The 16512-nt window shown below is 39.0% G+C and overlaps 1 protein-coding gene across 4 annotated transcripts in view; it reads right to left on the bottom strand.

Annotated features, from left to right (window-relative positions):
• Nwk (nervous wreck) overlaps window positions 1-16512 on the bottom strand; it is a 114484-nt gene that overhangs the window by 14580 nt on the left and 83392 nt on the right. For 3 of the 4 annotated variants that reach the window (XM_049844761.2, XM_049844842.2, XM_049844873.2), the window contains exons 4-7: window positions 6226-6370; window positions 2948-3084; window positions 705-858; window positions 186-413 (exon numbers count right to left, since the gene is read on the bottom strand). In XM_049844761.2, the coding sequence (XP_049700718.2) occupies window positions 186-413; window positions 705-858; window positions 2948-3084; window positions 6226-6370 (664 nt within the window). Of the gene's footprint in view, window positions 1-182; window positions 414-704; window positions 859-2947; window positions 3085-6225; window positions 6371-16512 lie in introns of all 4 variants that reach the window. The other variant, XM_049844797.2, reaches the window with a different exon arrangement.

Genomic DNA, 16512 nt, shown 5'->3' with positions numbered 1-16512 from the left:
TAAGTTCTTCTTTATTACTATATTTTTTTCGAATAAGTACGTAGATTACGTATAAAAACGACGTTTATTCTTGAGCAGCTATCATCCAAAAACGTCACGAACCAACTTAGTGTTACTGAAACTTCTCCAAGTACCAGAACTGTTCAAAAACCTCTGGAAAAGATTTGATAAATGTTACTTATTACCTGGATATGTTGCTTAAGCACTGGGTAGTACAAATACAGGCATTGTAGATTGTACTCCCTTGTCAATTGTTGTGCCTGATCCCTAATCTTTCCGAACGAGTGCTGAGTGGCCGAGCACGTCAGGAGTTCAGTGCGGCCCATGAAGGTGAGGAACTCCGACACCTTCTCGTAGACTGCAGCCTCCATGCTCAGCATACAGTTCTGAAGCTCCACCAGGAAGTAGCGGTTCTGGGGAAGAACTTGTCATTTAGATCGGATGTGATGGTTCAAATAATGTTGTCAAAATTAAGTCTTCAGTAAACCTCAGAAATCGGACCAGATCTTATCAAAAGAACATTTCTAATTAAATGTCAAGATTTAAGTCACTTGACTCCTGCGCAGACTCGAGGTTATCGGAAACTATTTCTTTGCGAATAGATTAATTACCGACTTCTCTTTAATCTTGGATAACCAATGCGAAAATCCAAGTAGCTTAGTGGTCCACATTGTTTGAAAATCCATAAGAGTCCCTTCTCTAACCTGATGTGCATTAGCAGCTGCGATGCTCAAAAGATAATCATTCCTTGCCCCGGTGGACTTCTCCTCAAGCTGATCACGACGTGAAGACACCTTCGCGCTGTTCTTCTGCAGCGACGTGATGGACTGGAAGAAGGAGCCTTTCTTCTTCTTCAATCTGAAAGAAAATCAAGTTTAAGACAAGGTTTTAAGTTCAATAAAATACCTTTGATAAAGAAGATCCTCCATTACTTATAGCGGAAGATACGATACGAACGGTAGAATCCTGTAAAATACTCAATTGATCGTAATGAAAACAATAGTTAATCTCTTGCTTTTTTACTCTGAAAACAAGGCAAATGCCTCGTTCAATTTATGAGATCCTGGAAGCAATCTGTGTTGTGGTACCATGACTATGAATACGAGTCTTGTACTGAATGAAGCGGGTACAAACCACGAGGAAGGAAAGATAAGCGGAGATGCCATAAGACAGGTAGGTCAGGCGCCTTCTTGTAGGACGGTAGGCGTGATTAATTACAAACGTTAGCATTCGCGTTCCTTATCAAATCAAGACGAATCTCTCACAGATTAGTAACGTTGCATTGGTGATTTCATTTTTTTTTATGAGCGGGTTCTGAAGAAAGCGTTTGAGGACGGAGCAAAATAGTAAAGTTCTTAGTCCCTCGAATACCCGCATTTTGGCGCGCTACGTTCTTAGGAGATTGTGCGTTATGACATGTCCGCTAGTGGCTTTGTTCTCCATGGTACGGACAAACACATCGTTCCCGATGGAACAAGGACAGCTGTGTGCGTTTGGCTGGACTCCAAGTGCACTGCCGCAACAGGAAGGTCACTCATAGGAATCAATAGAACTTCCAACCTACATTCCTAGATTGGAGTCACGGGACAGTTTTTAACCTTTTTGTTTGGTCAAAACGGGAAATCAGTACGGTGTTGAAAAGCTATTGTTGGATAAAAAAAAGTATATAATCTGATGCTGAAAATGGTTTGAGCATTTGACGAAAAGTATTTTTGTTTCGAAGAGTACGTTAACCGAATATTTTGTTAGCATCTTTTGTGTGACTGAGAAATGGTCATCTGTGGTTTTTTGTCATGTTCATGAAGACCTAATACGCCTATAACGCTACTTGTATATTTCCCAAACATTAAGTTACAAAACTGCGCCGTCCCCAAATAAAATTGGGATAAGGGATAAGGGATGGGAAGGTGATGATGATGACGATCAAGTTACAAAACTCTGCGCTTGAGATTCCACCAGTCACAACAATTCAAAGTTAAAAAAATACCCACTCGTTTTGTCATCAATGAGGCCAACCGTTTACAAGTTGGATACAACAGTGTTCAATGAAGCCTGATTGTTCAAACAGGAAGCTGCATTTTAATAAAATATACGCAACATTTCCATCGGACACAATACGAAAACAATAAACAAATATAAAATCCCGTTATGTCCGCACAATGAACAAAACTTGTTTAAAGTTTATTACAAGCGCTTGTTCCACAAACAAGTTGACATCTACCTATTGTTATTTTACTTTTCAATTTTAAACATGTGTTTACTTGTATATTTAATTCTTTAATTACATTAAACATTAATATTTACTACTTGCAACCGAAAGGTGTCAAAAAATACCACCCCTTCGGTACTACCGGGACCCCAAAAGGCTGGCAGAATTTGTATTTTGTATACGCTATAACCTAAATGTTAAAACTACTCAAAAGGAGTAAAAATTGGATTGAAAACTGCGTTTTAAATAAAGTAAGAGTATTTCTCCTCCAAAAGGATATAGATTTTCTTTAAAATACTTTTTTAAACTACACATTACACAGATACGTTAAAAAATTTGAAAACATTAACAAAAACGAAGTTTCGAAACCGAGTTTCACAAACTGTTCATAGTTTGCGCAATGGGAGCCGACGTTGGGCTATAAATCGAGCGTTTAGTTGCGTTTTCATGGGCAGCCGCTGCTGAATAATGCGTGTAAATACAGGATAGTGCTTGTAAATGGACGGATAGTGACGGCCGATTTGGCTGAAATATCCATCTGCCCTATAGGTTGAAACAGGTGCTCAATCTAACGTGCAAAGCTGAAGGATTATAGTTTTTTTTAATCCGCAAAATTGAGGTAGTTGGACATGTAAAATGTTTGCGAGTTTAGTAGTCCAATTTTTGGGACTTTCAGAACTAAGAAGCTTGGAAAAAATACGTCAACTAGATGTTTTATATGAGTAATTTTTCACTTACTTTTCCTCGATATCCTTGGCTTTGTCGCGGACATCGTGAGCGGTGTGCTCTTCATCAAAATACAGTTTCTTCGTTTTATCAACATCCAGGACCGTATTTTGGAGCTCCTTGTGTGCTTGCGCCAGGGTATCAGTGCACTGAAACAAATAACAAAATGTTTATAAGTGGCCTTTCAGACACCACTTTATTTAGAACGTCCCTCAAGAAAACGGTGTCTTAAAGTTATTGGAGATTCTTCTCAAAAATGTTTTCTTCTTCCACAGCCATCTTGACTCTGATCTTCTGTTGGCCGTAGAACTGGTTCCAAACACGTCGAGAAAGAAAAGAGCTTAAAGGTATAAGGCACTTTAAGGCTCAATTCCTTGGCGGCGCGTTCAGAACCAACCAGCATCGGGTCCGTCTTGAGTGTGGAGTAAAGGTTTCCAAACTTGATTTTTTCTTCAGCATCACTCTAGGTACGTAAAATGCGGTAACAGAGATAAACTGGCTTTCATGGTTCCCTAATTTTCATCACATTTCATATTGAAAACAACATAACAGGTAACTCTAATTTAAAATCTTAAAAAAAATATAGTTTTGGTGTGGGCGTCATAAGAGAAACGCTAAATTACAGTCACGAAGAAGTACAGACTTAACAGTCGGCCAACAGTTGGCCCGTAGGATGGAACAAAAATTAAAAAAAATAAAATCGTGAATTTTTAATCATGGTCGTTGTTATGCGCCTCACCAGTACATTTCCGTGATTTCAAGCGTCCGATCCAACTGTCAGTTCACTTTATCGTGGAAGTGTATATTTATTATGTACATTTGGAGTAATCTTAGCAAAAAGAACTTGCATAAGGAAATGAAAAAACAAAGGAATCAATATTTTAAGAGCTTTCGAGACGTGAAGTACCTATTGATTTTGATAACATTGTTTTTTTTTCAGTTTTGGATGATTGTATTTCCCAGATCCTGGTAACATATTCGGTTGATCCGCAGTGATAAGAAAATTGAAGATATCCTAATTTTAATACCTGTAATTTTTAAGGAATATCAAAACGACATCGTGTAAAATGGAAAACATATTTTGAATAGAAAATGCATTGGTTGTATTAAACTACCAAAGCCATGTGAACACGTCATGTGTCAAGTTGTATTTTAAGGGCGTAATTACACACTTCGATAAATGGACGTATTAATCTACTAGTCAGGTCTTCGTTTAACTTCGAGACAGACGTACTAAAATCGCGCAAAAATGAGAAACCAAATTGCCTATCAAATTATCCAAAATTATAAAATGGCTCTTCAGAATGGTTTTCAGGCCTTGGGTCAGTTTTTCAACAACTCAGTTGTAAAATTGACACGCTATTGGAGAGGCGACAAATATTATCCAGAGGTTTTCGTTTAGACGAAAACATGTAGCGGGGTGAATGACCCTTGCATCAAGCACCGTAGATGTCATGAAGCAACTTCGACATCATGCCGTCGGAAGCGTTCCTGACCAAAACGTATAGGAATTATAATTGCGAAATAATTATCTCTTTGGCAAGTGAAGTTCAAAATCATGTGTGCAAGTTTGGTAACGAGAAGTTTCAAAAAGATCCAAAAACGTTCAGAGGCTCCGCCGATGCGACCACTTACGGCGAGGTACCAGGACATCAGGATACGACGAAAGGTCATACAAACACGATTCATGTTCTGCACAATATAATGAGAATTAGACTCATATAGAACAAAAACGTATGTATTTTATTTTGTAATCCTTTTGAACAAAAACTAGTGATCTATTACTAAAATTTGATTGTTTTTGGTGAGCTACGCCGTAGCATAAATGCGTAGCAATTGCTACGAATGTGTAGTCTGTCAAATGATGATGTTTTATTAGAATTCCTGTCAATTTAAGTTTAGTTACAATATCTTTTTATCAAGTATAGGTACAGACACATTAAATATATTGAATGCAACACATGTTCCATTTATTCGCTGAGACATTTGAAAGAGACTGCAAGAATTCTTTGACAGTGTTTACGATAAAATATTTATTTCAAACGTGACTTTCATGTAAAACAGCACTTTATTGTCACTATCTATAAAGTGCATGGAAAACTTCTGTAAGAGTAATATTAAATAAAGTGAGGTCTTATTTTCTGTGTGTTCTAAGATATTAAGTATCAAGTGTAACCTCAAGTGATAACGTACACCAAATTACGAAGTAAAAAGTGGTGAGTAAAATGTGCAAGCATATTTTAAAAGGGAATTTAGTTGAAAATTATCTAATTGAAATGACGGCAAAAGTGTTGATACACCTGAGATTGATATATACCCTTTTACTATGTGTCATAATTTAGGGGACTGAAAATATTCTTATACATAGGCAAGTCTGGATGCAGGTCGCTTCCAACAGGTATCTGTGGAGATCTAAGGGGGAGACCTATGTTCAGCAGTGGACGTCCTATGGCTGAGATGATGATGATGATAGGCAAGTCATACAAAATGATAAATCCTACGAGCGTCTGTGGCATTCTTAGTAATTATGTCTTTACGTTTTTTGTCTTTGATCTTGTGCCTGTTGACTGGTGGGGAAAGAATGGCGCGAGCCCGTCAATGCTACCATAATGGCCTGAGCATTCTACTAGCATTGAAAAGCCCGCACGATCCTGTGCTGCAGCTGATGAATCTTCTTCTTGATAAATGTTGATTATAGGACTCCACATTGTCACTTGGCAGTCGTTACGGGTAGTCAGAAGCCAGTAAGTCTGACACTAGTCTAACCAAGGGGTATTGGGTTGCCCAGGTAACTAGATCAATGAGGTCGGATAGAGCAGTCGCTCCTTGTAAAGCACTGGTACTCAGCTACATCCAGTTAAACTGGTAGCCGACCCCAACATAGTTGGGAAAAGGACTCCACATCACAGTTTGTATCTTTGTACATATACCATCTTCGTTGGTTTACCATTTACTTATTTATAAACAACAACGAAAATAACATTAATGGAAATGCAAATGCAATTGGATAATTAATTTCTTATATCACTAAACTAAACAGTACTATTGAAAAATTTACAAAGAGACATTATAAATCAAAACTTAAGTCAAAAAGTCCTACGAAACCTGAAAGTTAGAAAGACAGCTTACATACAAACATCTTCGAGCTGATAAACATTACACAAACAGAAAGGCATCCTTGATTTTATTACAAAAAAGTAAAACAAGCAGACACAACTTTTTTTTTAAACTCTGTGTTATGTCAAACTTGTGTTTAAAAAACACACCTTATACCAAAGTCCATAGCGTACCTTTTTGGCTACATTGAGCTTATGCTGACGCAGAAACTTGGCTTCGTCGGCGATCTGCTGTTGGAACACCTCGACGGCGGCGAGGCGCGCGCGCGCAAGCTTCTCGTTCTCCTCCAGAACAGTGCGCCATACGTTCCACATGTTCCTACGATAGAAACAACAATCATTTAATTATAATAATCACTACATTCTCTGCCCCTATATACCTATGTATGCTAGACTCTTTAAAACAACGCAACGGATTTTGATTCGGCTAAAGAGGCAGGTTTATAGTATAATGTCGTGGATTTAGTATCAGCATTGCACGCTGGGACGGATCGCTGGTGATAATATATTGATATAGCCTTTGGTAGGTAGGTATTATGAGGTGGTGTGATATTTTACGGAGTATTGAGGGAGAGAGAGATAAAGATAGAGAAGATCTGATGATGAGGATCTTTGTAGCCTTTAAAATATCTTCATAATATTTTTTAGATTTAAGTTATTCTGAAGACCAAAAATAAGGTGAGTAAACTGCTCCTGATGTGTGTGTATGTAATTGTGAACCTTCTCTGTCCTATTTCCAGGTGTACAAATCCGTAGTAAATAATGTTGAAACTATACTACCAAAATTAAAGCGAAGCCTTAACCGTGAAACCTTTGACCGTGAAACTATGACAAGTAAAGCTACCGCTAAAATGATAACATTCGCACAAAGCTTTCGCCAGCATTTTGTTGACTGCACAAAAAGGATTCATACTTTTTAACCTTTTTCGTCAAACCAGATAACTTTGTAGATTACAGTACTGTCAGAATCAGGGCATCAATTGTGGAATAGAATTAACAGTAGTCTACTATCGTGGACGCGTTATTACTTGCTAGAACAAAGGGAACTGTAACCTAATTTTTCAGAACATTCATGCTGCAATATGCAAGGGATTTTCGCCTTAAATGAGTACAGATTCCAGACTCATATGGTTGAGTTTTCTCTGCATGTTTCTGTGGACGGTGTTGATAGGAAATTGTTAATCTGGACCTTTGACTTTGTGGCTGTGTTTGTGCAAAACTCCGGGAGTGGGGTTGTTTTTATGTTACTATCATGGTCGCTAGCGATGCAGCTCTGAGTTATTAGTGGTAAATATTTTATCTACGAATTGTTGGGAGTAGAACCCTGAATTAGAAATACTCCGATTAGTTTGCTTGGTTATTCTATCAGAACCAACCTATTTTAAAAAGTATTTCTTTACATAGCACTTCGCATGTTGTCGCTAACTTTCGCATTTGCTTTTTACATTTATAAAATGACGGGGTGCATGAAAGGAGCCTCCCCGAGCGGTGTATCATATTCATCTCCATACGCCCGGCGCACCCTGGGCAACCTGCGAGGACAGCGAGCCGGTAACGCAGGTTGGCTGATCCTTTCACCACGATGGCAACAACGACATCCAACCGGTCCTTTTCAGGACCACAAAGGCCCTTTTCAGGGCCAAAAACCAGGCAATTGTCAGAGCCCGCTCTGACTGTAATCTCTATAAACATAGAAGGGTTTTCTGCCGATAAGGCTGTAATACTGGCAGAGCTTTGCCAGAAAACACACTGCGACATCTTGTGTGTACAGGAAACCCACCGAGGCCCGGATCAAACTCGGCCTCATATACAAGGAATGACCCTTGCTGCAGAGACACCACACCCCAAATATGGGAGCGCTATTTTCACGAAGCCTAACACATTAGTGTCCTCTGTGTCAGTTTCAAACAACCATAGCATCGAACTACTATCGATAAGTTTCGGTAGTTGTTCTGTAACTTCAATCTATAAGCCCCCAGGGCAACCCTTCATTTTCTGCGAACCTCCCAATTTTACAAACCACTCAGTCAAAATTGTGGTAGGTGATTTCAACAGTCACAGCGAAACATGGGGATATCGCGATAATGACTCAGATGGAGTGGCTGTCGAAGAATGGGCAGACGCTAACGACCTACATTTGTTACACAGTGCCAAGCTGCCAGCGTCGTTGAACAGCAGTCGCTGGAAACGAGGCTATAACCCAGATCTGATTTTTGCCAGTACACCTATAATATCTCAGTGTGTAAAATATGTCTGTCATCCCATCCCAAGAACTCAGCATAGACCAATAATGTGTCAAGTTCAGGCAGCTGTCAAACCATTGGAAGTGCCTTTCAAACGGCGTTTCAACTATATTAAAGCCAATTGGGTAGACTTCTCCAGCTTTGTCGACGAAGCATTACGAGATGTCCATCCATCTCCTCAGGCATACGATCAGTTTGCTGCAATAGTCCATAAAGCCTCCAAAAGATTCATACCGAGAGGCTGCCGCACCGCCTATGTACCTGGACTATCGACACACTCTGCAGAGCTGCTCTCTCAGTACAACTCCCTTTACGGTACCGACCCTTTTTCTGAGGAGACTATTCGTGTGGGCGAAGAACTCTTGTCCACAGTATCAGAGAGCAGACGCGAGAAATGGGTGGACACCGTAACCAGCCTGGACTTGACCCACAATAGCAAAAAAGCTTGGAACACTATCAGGAAGCTTACCAGCGAACCACCTCCACCTGTCAAAATTAGCCCGATTACTGCCAATCAGATAGCCCACCAACTTATGATGAACGGAAAACCTGACAACCGCCCTAGTCGAACTCCGAAACTGTCCTGCCAACCCAACAATTCTGATGAAATAAGCAGAGAGTTTGATCTGGGTGAAATTGTTGGGTCGATAATGAACCTTAAAAATGGCAAAGCTTCCGGCGTTGATAATATCTCGACCGAACAAATCAAGCATCTAGGTCCTGTGGCAGTATCCTGGCTTCTTAACCTTTTTAACCAATGTTTGGAGCATTCCAGGATTCCGAGGGTTTGGAGAAGAGCCAAAGTAATAGCTTTACTAAAACCTGGCAAGTCGCCTGATGACCCTAAAAATTTCCGACCTATCTCCCTACTGTGTCATACTTACAAACTCTTCGAACGAATGCTCCTCAACCGTCTAACGAAGATCATAGATCCTAAACTCATCCCCGAGCAGGCCGGCTTCAGACCTGGTAAGTCATGCTGCAATCAGGTTTTACGGCTTACTCAGCATATCGAAGATGGATATGAAGCCGGTGCAGTGACGGGCGTGGTTTTTGTGGATCTCTCGGCGGCGTATGATACAGTCAATATAGGGAGACTACTGTGGAAAGTCAGTGAACTAACACACGATCAGAAATTTGTGGGAATTCTGGGAGAACTTCTCCGCAACCGGAGATTCCAAGTCCACTTACAATCTGGACAAAGCAGGTGGCGGAAGCTCAGAAACGGTCTGCCCCAAGGGAGTGTCCTAGCCCCCACCCTATTCAACATCTACACAAACGATCAGCCGCAACCACCTAATACAACCAGTTTTATCTATGCCGACGACCTGGCACTGGCAGCGCAGGCAAAATCGTTTGAAGTGGTCGAGACCTACCTCTCTGCTGCCCTTGAAGACTTGGACATCTATTACAGGGAAAACGCCCTGAAACCAAATCCTGCCAAGACACAGTCCTGCGCCTATCACCTGCGCAACCGTATGGCTAACCGCAAATTAGACGTCGTTTGGAGAGGCGTACGCATCACGCACACTGACTGCCCAAAGTACCTGGGAGTTACCTTAGATAGGTCCTTGACGTATAAGACCAACTGCGAGAACGTCAAGAAGAAAGTGTTCAGCCGCAATAACCTCCTGCGACGTCTAACCACCTCCAAATGGGGTGCTGCCCCGAATGTCCTGCGTACCACTGGATTAGCATTATGTTTTTCTGCCGGTGAATATGCTTGCCCGGTTTGGGGACGCTCCACGCACACAAAGGGGGTGGATGTAGCTCTTAATGAGACGTGTAGAATAATAACAGGCTGTCTCAAACCAACACCGGTTCAAATGCTATATCCACTCGCCGGAATTGCACCCCCAGCGGTACGCAGGAACGTGGCTGCCTCCCTGGAAAAAATGCGCCAAGAAACGGACCAACGTCATCCGCTACATGGCGCTAGACCACCGCGCAGCCGATTAAAAAGCAGGAACAGTTTCCTCGCCAGTGTAGCCCCAGTTAAAGATGCTCCTAAGACCCGCATCGAACAATGGGAAGAACTTGCTCTGCCTGACTTCCTTCCACCCGTGGAACGGCTTCCACCAGGTTACGACCAACCGTGGCCTGTATGGAAGTCTCTTAACAGGCTACGTGCACAGGTAGGCAGGTGCAGGGAAAACCTATGTAAGTGGGGCTACACTGACGACAACAGCTGCGGGTGTGGTGCCATACCACAAACCATGCGGCACCTTCTATGCTGCCCACTATGCCCCGACACCTGCATAGTGGAGGACCTTTATAACGCTACTGACAATGCCGTATGCGTAGCGAAATATTGGGCCTCCAAAATTTAAGTTGCCATCGACTCGCCAAGAAGAAGATTTATAAAATACGTTACAAGTACCTTTGGTAACAGAAATAATTTTTTTACATATTATAGTGATAACAAAGGGCATTATTTCAGGGCGAAACTATTGTGGACAAAACATTTTTAAGTTTATTTAGCATAATATATAAATATATATAATATTTCCATAGTAAAAATGACTATCCTATTTAAAAAATAAATTCTAACAAAACATTATTCCACGTAGACTGTAATACTTAACTACATTTAAACTCCCATGAAAGGGCTTTAAATTCCCATGTTTAAAACAATGAAACTGTCAGCAGAATTCCAACAGTTCAACAGTTTTACGTACAGCTTTATTATTTTATTTAAATACACATAATCAGCTTATGTTCCCCATGGAAGGGGAACCCGGCTTATGTAACATGTATTATATGACACGCCATTGTCACAATTGTACTCATTAAGCTCATAGAAATTCCAGGTATTCATTATAACGTACGTACGGTTCAAATCCTTCATTAATTATAAGCCCGAATTGTATTTGTTGTTTTGATTTGAGCTCACTGATTTGAGGGTAGGTTTTGAATGCTGGGTGCCGACTGCAACTGCCGACGGCATATGCTGCGACTGCATGGAGTCGGACGCAGCTGCACGACTGGTTTGTATGTATTTATATGAAACCGTTTGGGTCGAAGCGGCAGCAGCGGGTGCAGTCGCCACTTTAGGAAGTATTTTAAACAGTAATAAAATGGAAGATTAGAAAAAAACATTACTTTTTCCAAGCTACTTAATCCATACCATAACCATAAGTTTTTCTACGATAAAAGAGTAATCTTCAATTCCGTAACGTCCACGGACTTAAAAGCCCGGACTTTATCTTGTTGACCGATCCCGGATCTCCGCGGATAGTTAAAGCTTTTAACCTTTTTAACTCTGTTTCGATATCGGATCTAGTGTTCATTTCCACGAAGTTTCAATAAAACTCGTCTCACGGTACTTAGTGAATAAGTAAATGGAAAGCTTAGTGGATGCAGCGGTGTCGGATTTCCCCGTGAATTCTCAAATGTTTTAAAGCCCGCGGGCGGTCACTTTAATTCCGAGATTTGGTTTCTAATTAGTGTAATGTAACGAATGCACTTCGGTTAGGAATGAGATAGTGTGCTCGCACATACACTAATTAATTAGTTACTTAACTAAGTATCTTATATCTTCGCCTGAGAGTATGTTTTTGCTTGTTATCTTGGCACCACAATCATTAATTTGGCATCCTGGGTTGCAAGTATGAGTTACTGTGTGATGGTATTTTCTAAGTAAAGGTCTGGCGTCTAGGTCGGTTCTTGGTTAAAAATGATAGCATCGCTAGTAACCAGGTTAATTGGGACTCAAAGGTTATTTATGTGATTGCAACGTTGCGGGCACAGGTCGTAATTCAAGCGAGGTGAAGATCGTTGCAGGTGACAAAGCTTTGAGAAGATTCCATTAGATGCTGCCCTTCGTATACACCGCACCCACGTTTGTGATTAATACTTTTATTTATATGTATATGTACACATACATGGTTTTGAACTCTTATCTTGTCGTTCGCGACTCAATCCTGCTCAAAGCTTACCTGCATGTGTAAATAAATCACCAATCCTATGAAATCTATCAAATTTTACAAACGTAACGTTTGGGTTCAGATGTTTGTTGATCAATCATGATTTAACTTAGCAGTAATATTGCATAACATATGAATTACTTTTTCATTAGAATGCAAAAGCTAATCAAAAGCTAATCAAAAAATGGTTACTCAAATGCACTGCTTTTCGGTAGTTATTTTCTGTAAAGAATTTAAACTGAATTTAAGCAAAACGTTGTTTTGCGCTAAAATGTCCCTCTACTTTCCCGCTTTGTAGAAATTGTTTTAACGTAAATATTAACAATTCTGAATTCAATTATGATATTCTCCTTGGCGGGTCCAGTTTCATATTTAACTTACAAACAACTGTTTGCACTGGTTAACTAAATATTAATTGCATGGAAGCAAAATGTAATATAATATTTCTGTGTTTTGCGAAACGTATTTCATATGTAAACATTAATCAGTTTTGAAATACACAAAAATATTTTGTTGTGAAGTTCTCATTTCTGGTGCAATTATACGTAGGTCTGTATAACTTCCTCGTGTAAAATTCAAAGCAGGAATAATTTATTTGTTTATTCTTGATGAAAAAACAATCTTACAATGAACACGTTTCCTAACAGTTAAAAGTATAATTAAAAGTAACTTATGAAACATGTAGTGTGGAATACTTTGTAAATATAATTTATGTTTGCAATGTTGTTGACAAAATATGGAGGACTAGGGGAAAAACTGAAACGTTACTTCATGAAACCATACTATTGCACGAACCTATGTTCGTGTCTACATATGTGTTTTAATGTATTTAAATCCTAGGTGGCTTATTTGGTTATTACATGGTGAAACTAATCATAACAAATACAATGATTTGAAATTTTAAATAATGCATAGCAAACGTTTTTCAAACAATGTTACCACAAATATTTAACGGTAATTATTCACCATTTCTCCATACTTAACATGTAAATTATTATTAGGACATAAAATTATAAACTGTAAGCGTTATAATATTAATGAATACATTTATCGCATGATTGAACGAATAATAAAAGGTAGTATGTATTTATTTTCAATAAAACCTATTTATTTAGTTTTTCAACATGTAATTAAAATAAATGCATGTAAAACTTCTATTTAACATGAAATTCTACGAAAGTTATGTTATTAGCTAGCATGCGATGGTGTAAACAGTTGTAATACTCAGTCATTAGTTTGTTATGAATTCTATGTAAGTAAAAAGTGTATCCAGGAAATCCCGTGATTTTACAAAGGTTTACTTACACATACTTACAAAGTCTCAGTTTGTTAGTGTGTTTGTTCGTCCTTTATGCCCAAATGCATGAACTTATTAGGTAAATATTTAGTTAAAATCAGAATAACGTAGGTAGGATGCTTTAATTCTGGTGCGTGAAATAGTTCCCTCAGGAAGCGAGTAAAAACGCTGACGGAAACTTGTAGTACATAAATATATTACGATAGCAAAAATAAGATTAAAATATTTATGTGAAATTCGTTCGCAAGTTTACTTTTAAAGGTTGCGGAATTAAGACAGCCGTGAAAGCGGTTCGCGCGGAATTCTCGGCTCACACGGAACTCGCGACTCATACCGACGCTGCCGCTCATACGACGCTTTTGTGACTGATGCTCATACCGAGGCTACATAGCCCGAGGCATCCGTGACGCGTGCCTCACAACGTCACTACGAAGCTACGAACTAGGAAAAGATTATAAAATAAAAATCCCGCGAGAAAAGAGATCGCGAGCAGCGGTGCCACGGATTAAATTGTCGATGTAAACTCGCTGCGAGAATTTTATGCCAGAAAATGTATCAGCAAATATGTATGACGGACGATGATAAATATTTTATAATGTCTTTCAAGTGTAATATTTCGCATCAGTTTTATATTCACTTAGTTCTTTTTTAACATTCCGATAAAATGGGACATTTATTTCAAGATTACTCAACTCTCTTGTGAAAATTATTCAATTATCTTTAAATGGAGTATGGTAGCTTCTCTCTAATAGGCTTCCTTACGTATTTACAAGATATCAATAGAATAACCATCACGTATATAAAATACCGACATTGCCTTGTTCAAAATACCGAATACCATAGCAATCACTGATACAAACAATGCATACCTTTCGCATAGTCAAGCCCAGACTCTTACATCGGTACATCTCAATGTCTGGCTTACCAGACAATCTTCATACGAATAATTGAATAGACGAGCAAACCCAGGTGGAAACGATGCCATATCGAACGTAAACAATGATAAGCCTGTTGTGTGTTGTCAAATATGCGGAAATCACAAATCTGCAGCACAATGCCTGTCGTTCTGTTTGTCTGAACCAGCGGCTATTAGTAGAGAGCTTACGGGGATAATACGGAGATAACGAGTCTTTGTGTGTTTGTTCACAACTCTGTTCGTTAGTCTAGGAGTATAGCTGGACTTATGTGCAAGAGGCCTCTCTTGCACATAGAATCGCATGGAAGATATCGCTTTGTGGTTTTCGATAAACTTTCTCAAATCAGCCTGGATTATGGTAATGGAGCATCTAAGAGCATGTAAATGCCGGTAATGTGTTCATTGCAATCTCTCTACGGTCGTTTCGTATTGCCGTCTCATTGCTGGACTGTTAGAGTGAGGGAATAGAGAGAGTACACCTGTGTCTGCGCAAATGTGTTTGTTCACTATAATTAAGTATATTCCGCGTAGGTATCTGGTTGATCTCTTCAGGGAGAACAGACGCCGTGGCCGATATTGGGTGCCGTCGGTACCGATCGCCGTCGGCCACTCAACGTAACCGTTTATGAATATAAGTCAATTGTTGTATTTTTCATATATATATATTTTTTTCTATAGATTTAATAATAATAATTTTAGTTGTAAGTTTTATTTTATTTTGCTGTGCCCTACAGGGTCCACAATTGTACCTAGCTCTAAGCCTAACTGTAACACCTACTTTAAACATTGTGGAATGCAAATAAATAATATGAATATGAATGATTTCATGAATTGTATGTAACATAAAATATTAAAAAGAGAAGGTAATTCTATCTAAGAATATAAATGAATAATATATTACTTCAGTAGCTTGTACATCACAGAAACATTTAATTACTGTGGCGATTTCAAATCGATAACGGTGGGAATTACAGCCTTCAATTATTAAAATCTTTGTATATCATTAACAGTTTATAACATTATCTACTCAGGGTATATGCTACAGGGATCAGAAAGATCTTAGTACCGAACTATATATAATTACTTCTATTTTCTGACCATCGACAAAAAATTTAACAAGATAAGTAGTACCAGATAAGTCATAAAAAAAATATTCTTTACTAGCTTCCACCAGACCACACCTACTTTATAAGAAAACTACTTTTCGTATAATGATACTAAGTAGCCGCTATGTTATTCTGATGACATGAAAGTTCAAAATCAAATGTGTCAAACAGTTACAAGATTTCTTATAAAATCAGAAACCAAGTAAAATAAGAAACATAATGATTTATTTATAAAGTTCATATACCTATACATTCACAATACACAAAATCCTAGATTCTATTCTAATACATACGCCAATTAAGGGCGACTGATAAACAGATAACACTGTTAACATATACGTTTATTCTTATTTCTACTTATAAAGCATATCCTTGTTCCACATAGTTTGACTGTAAAGGCCAACTCCAATGACAAAGTCTGACATTTAAGGCTCGAGCAGACCGGATGCGTATGCGTAACCACGCGCGTAGTCACGCGTAGTTACGGCGTAACCATGAGTTGTAATGTATGGAAATGTATACACCGCTTGCGTAACGACGCGCGTGTCTACGCGCAAGCGGTGGCCTGTCTCATACATTTCCATACATTACAACTCATGGTTACGCCGTAACTACGCGCGTGACTACGCGCGTGGTTACGCATACGCATCCGGTCTGCTCGAGCCTTTAATTTAAAATACACGAGAAGTTTTCAATTCTATAATAAAGGACGGCAGATTCCAGACAAGAAAACTGAACTATATAGTTCTTATTTACTCTCAGTTATTTCTTAGGATTCTTCAGAATCCTTAGGGAAATATTTGATGTATGTAGAATAAAATTAAAATGTTATTTATTTTCCTAGGTTCTTCGTAATCTTAGAAATAGTTTGTCCATGAACAGTCGGCCGACAGTTGCCCCAACGGTAGACCAACATGATTTTAAGAGTCTTGATCAAAGTTTTCAGACAGTCTGATACCTGATACCAAATATC

This window comes from Helicoverpa armigera, chromosome 1, assembly GCF_030705265.1.
Source record: "Helicoverpa armigera isolate CAAS_96S chromosome 1, ASM3070526v1, whole genome shotgun sequence".
Lineage (NCBI taxonomy): Eukaryota > Metazoa > Arthropoda > Insecta > Lepidoptera > Noctuidae > Helicoverpa > Helicoverpa armigera.
Note: the sequence above shows the minus strand (reverse complement) of the source record. Positions and strands in the feature narration are given on the sequence as shown.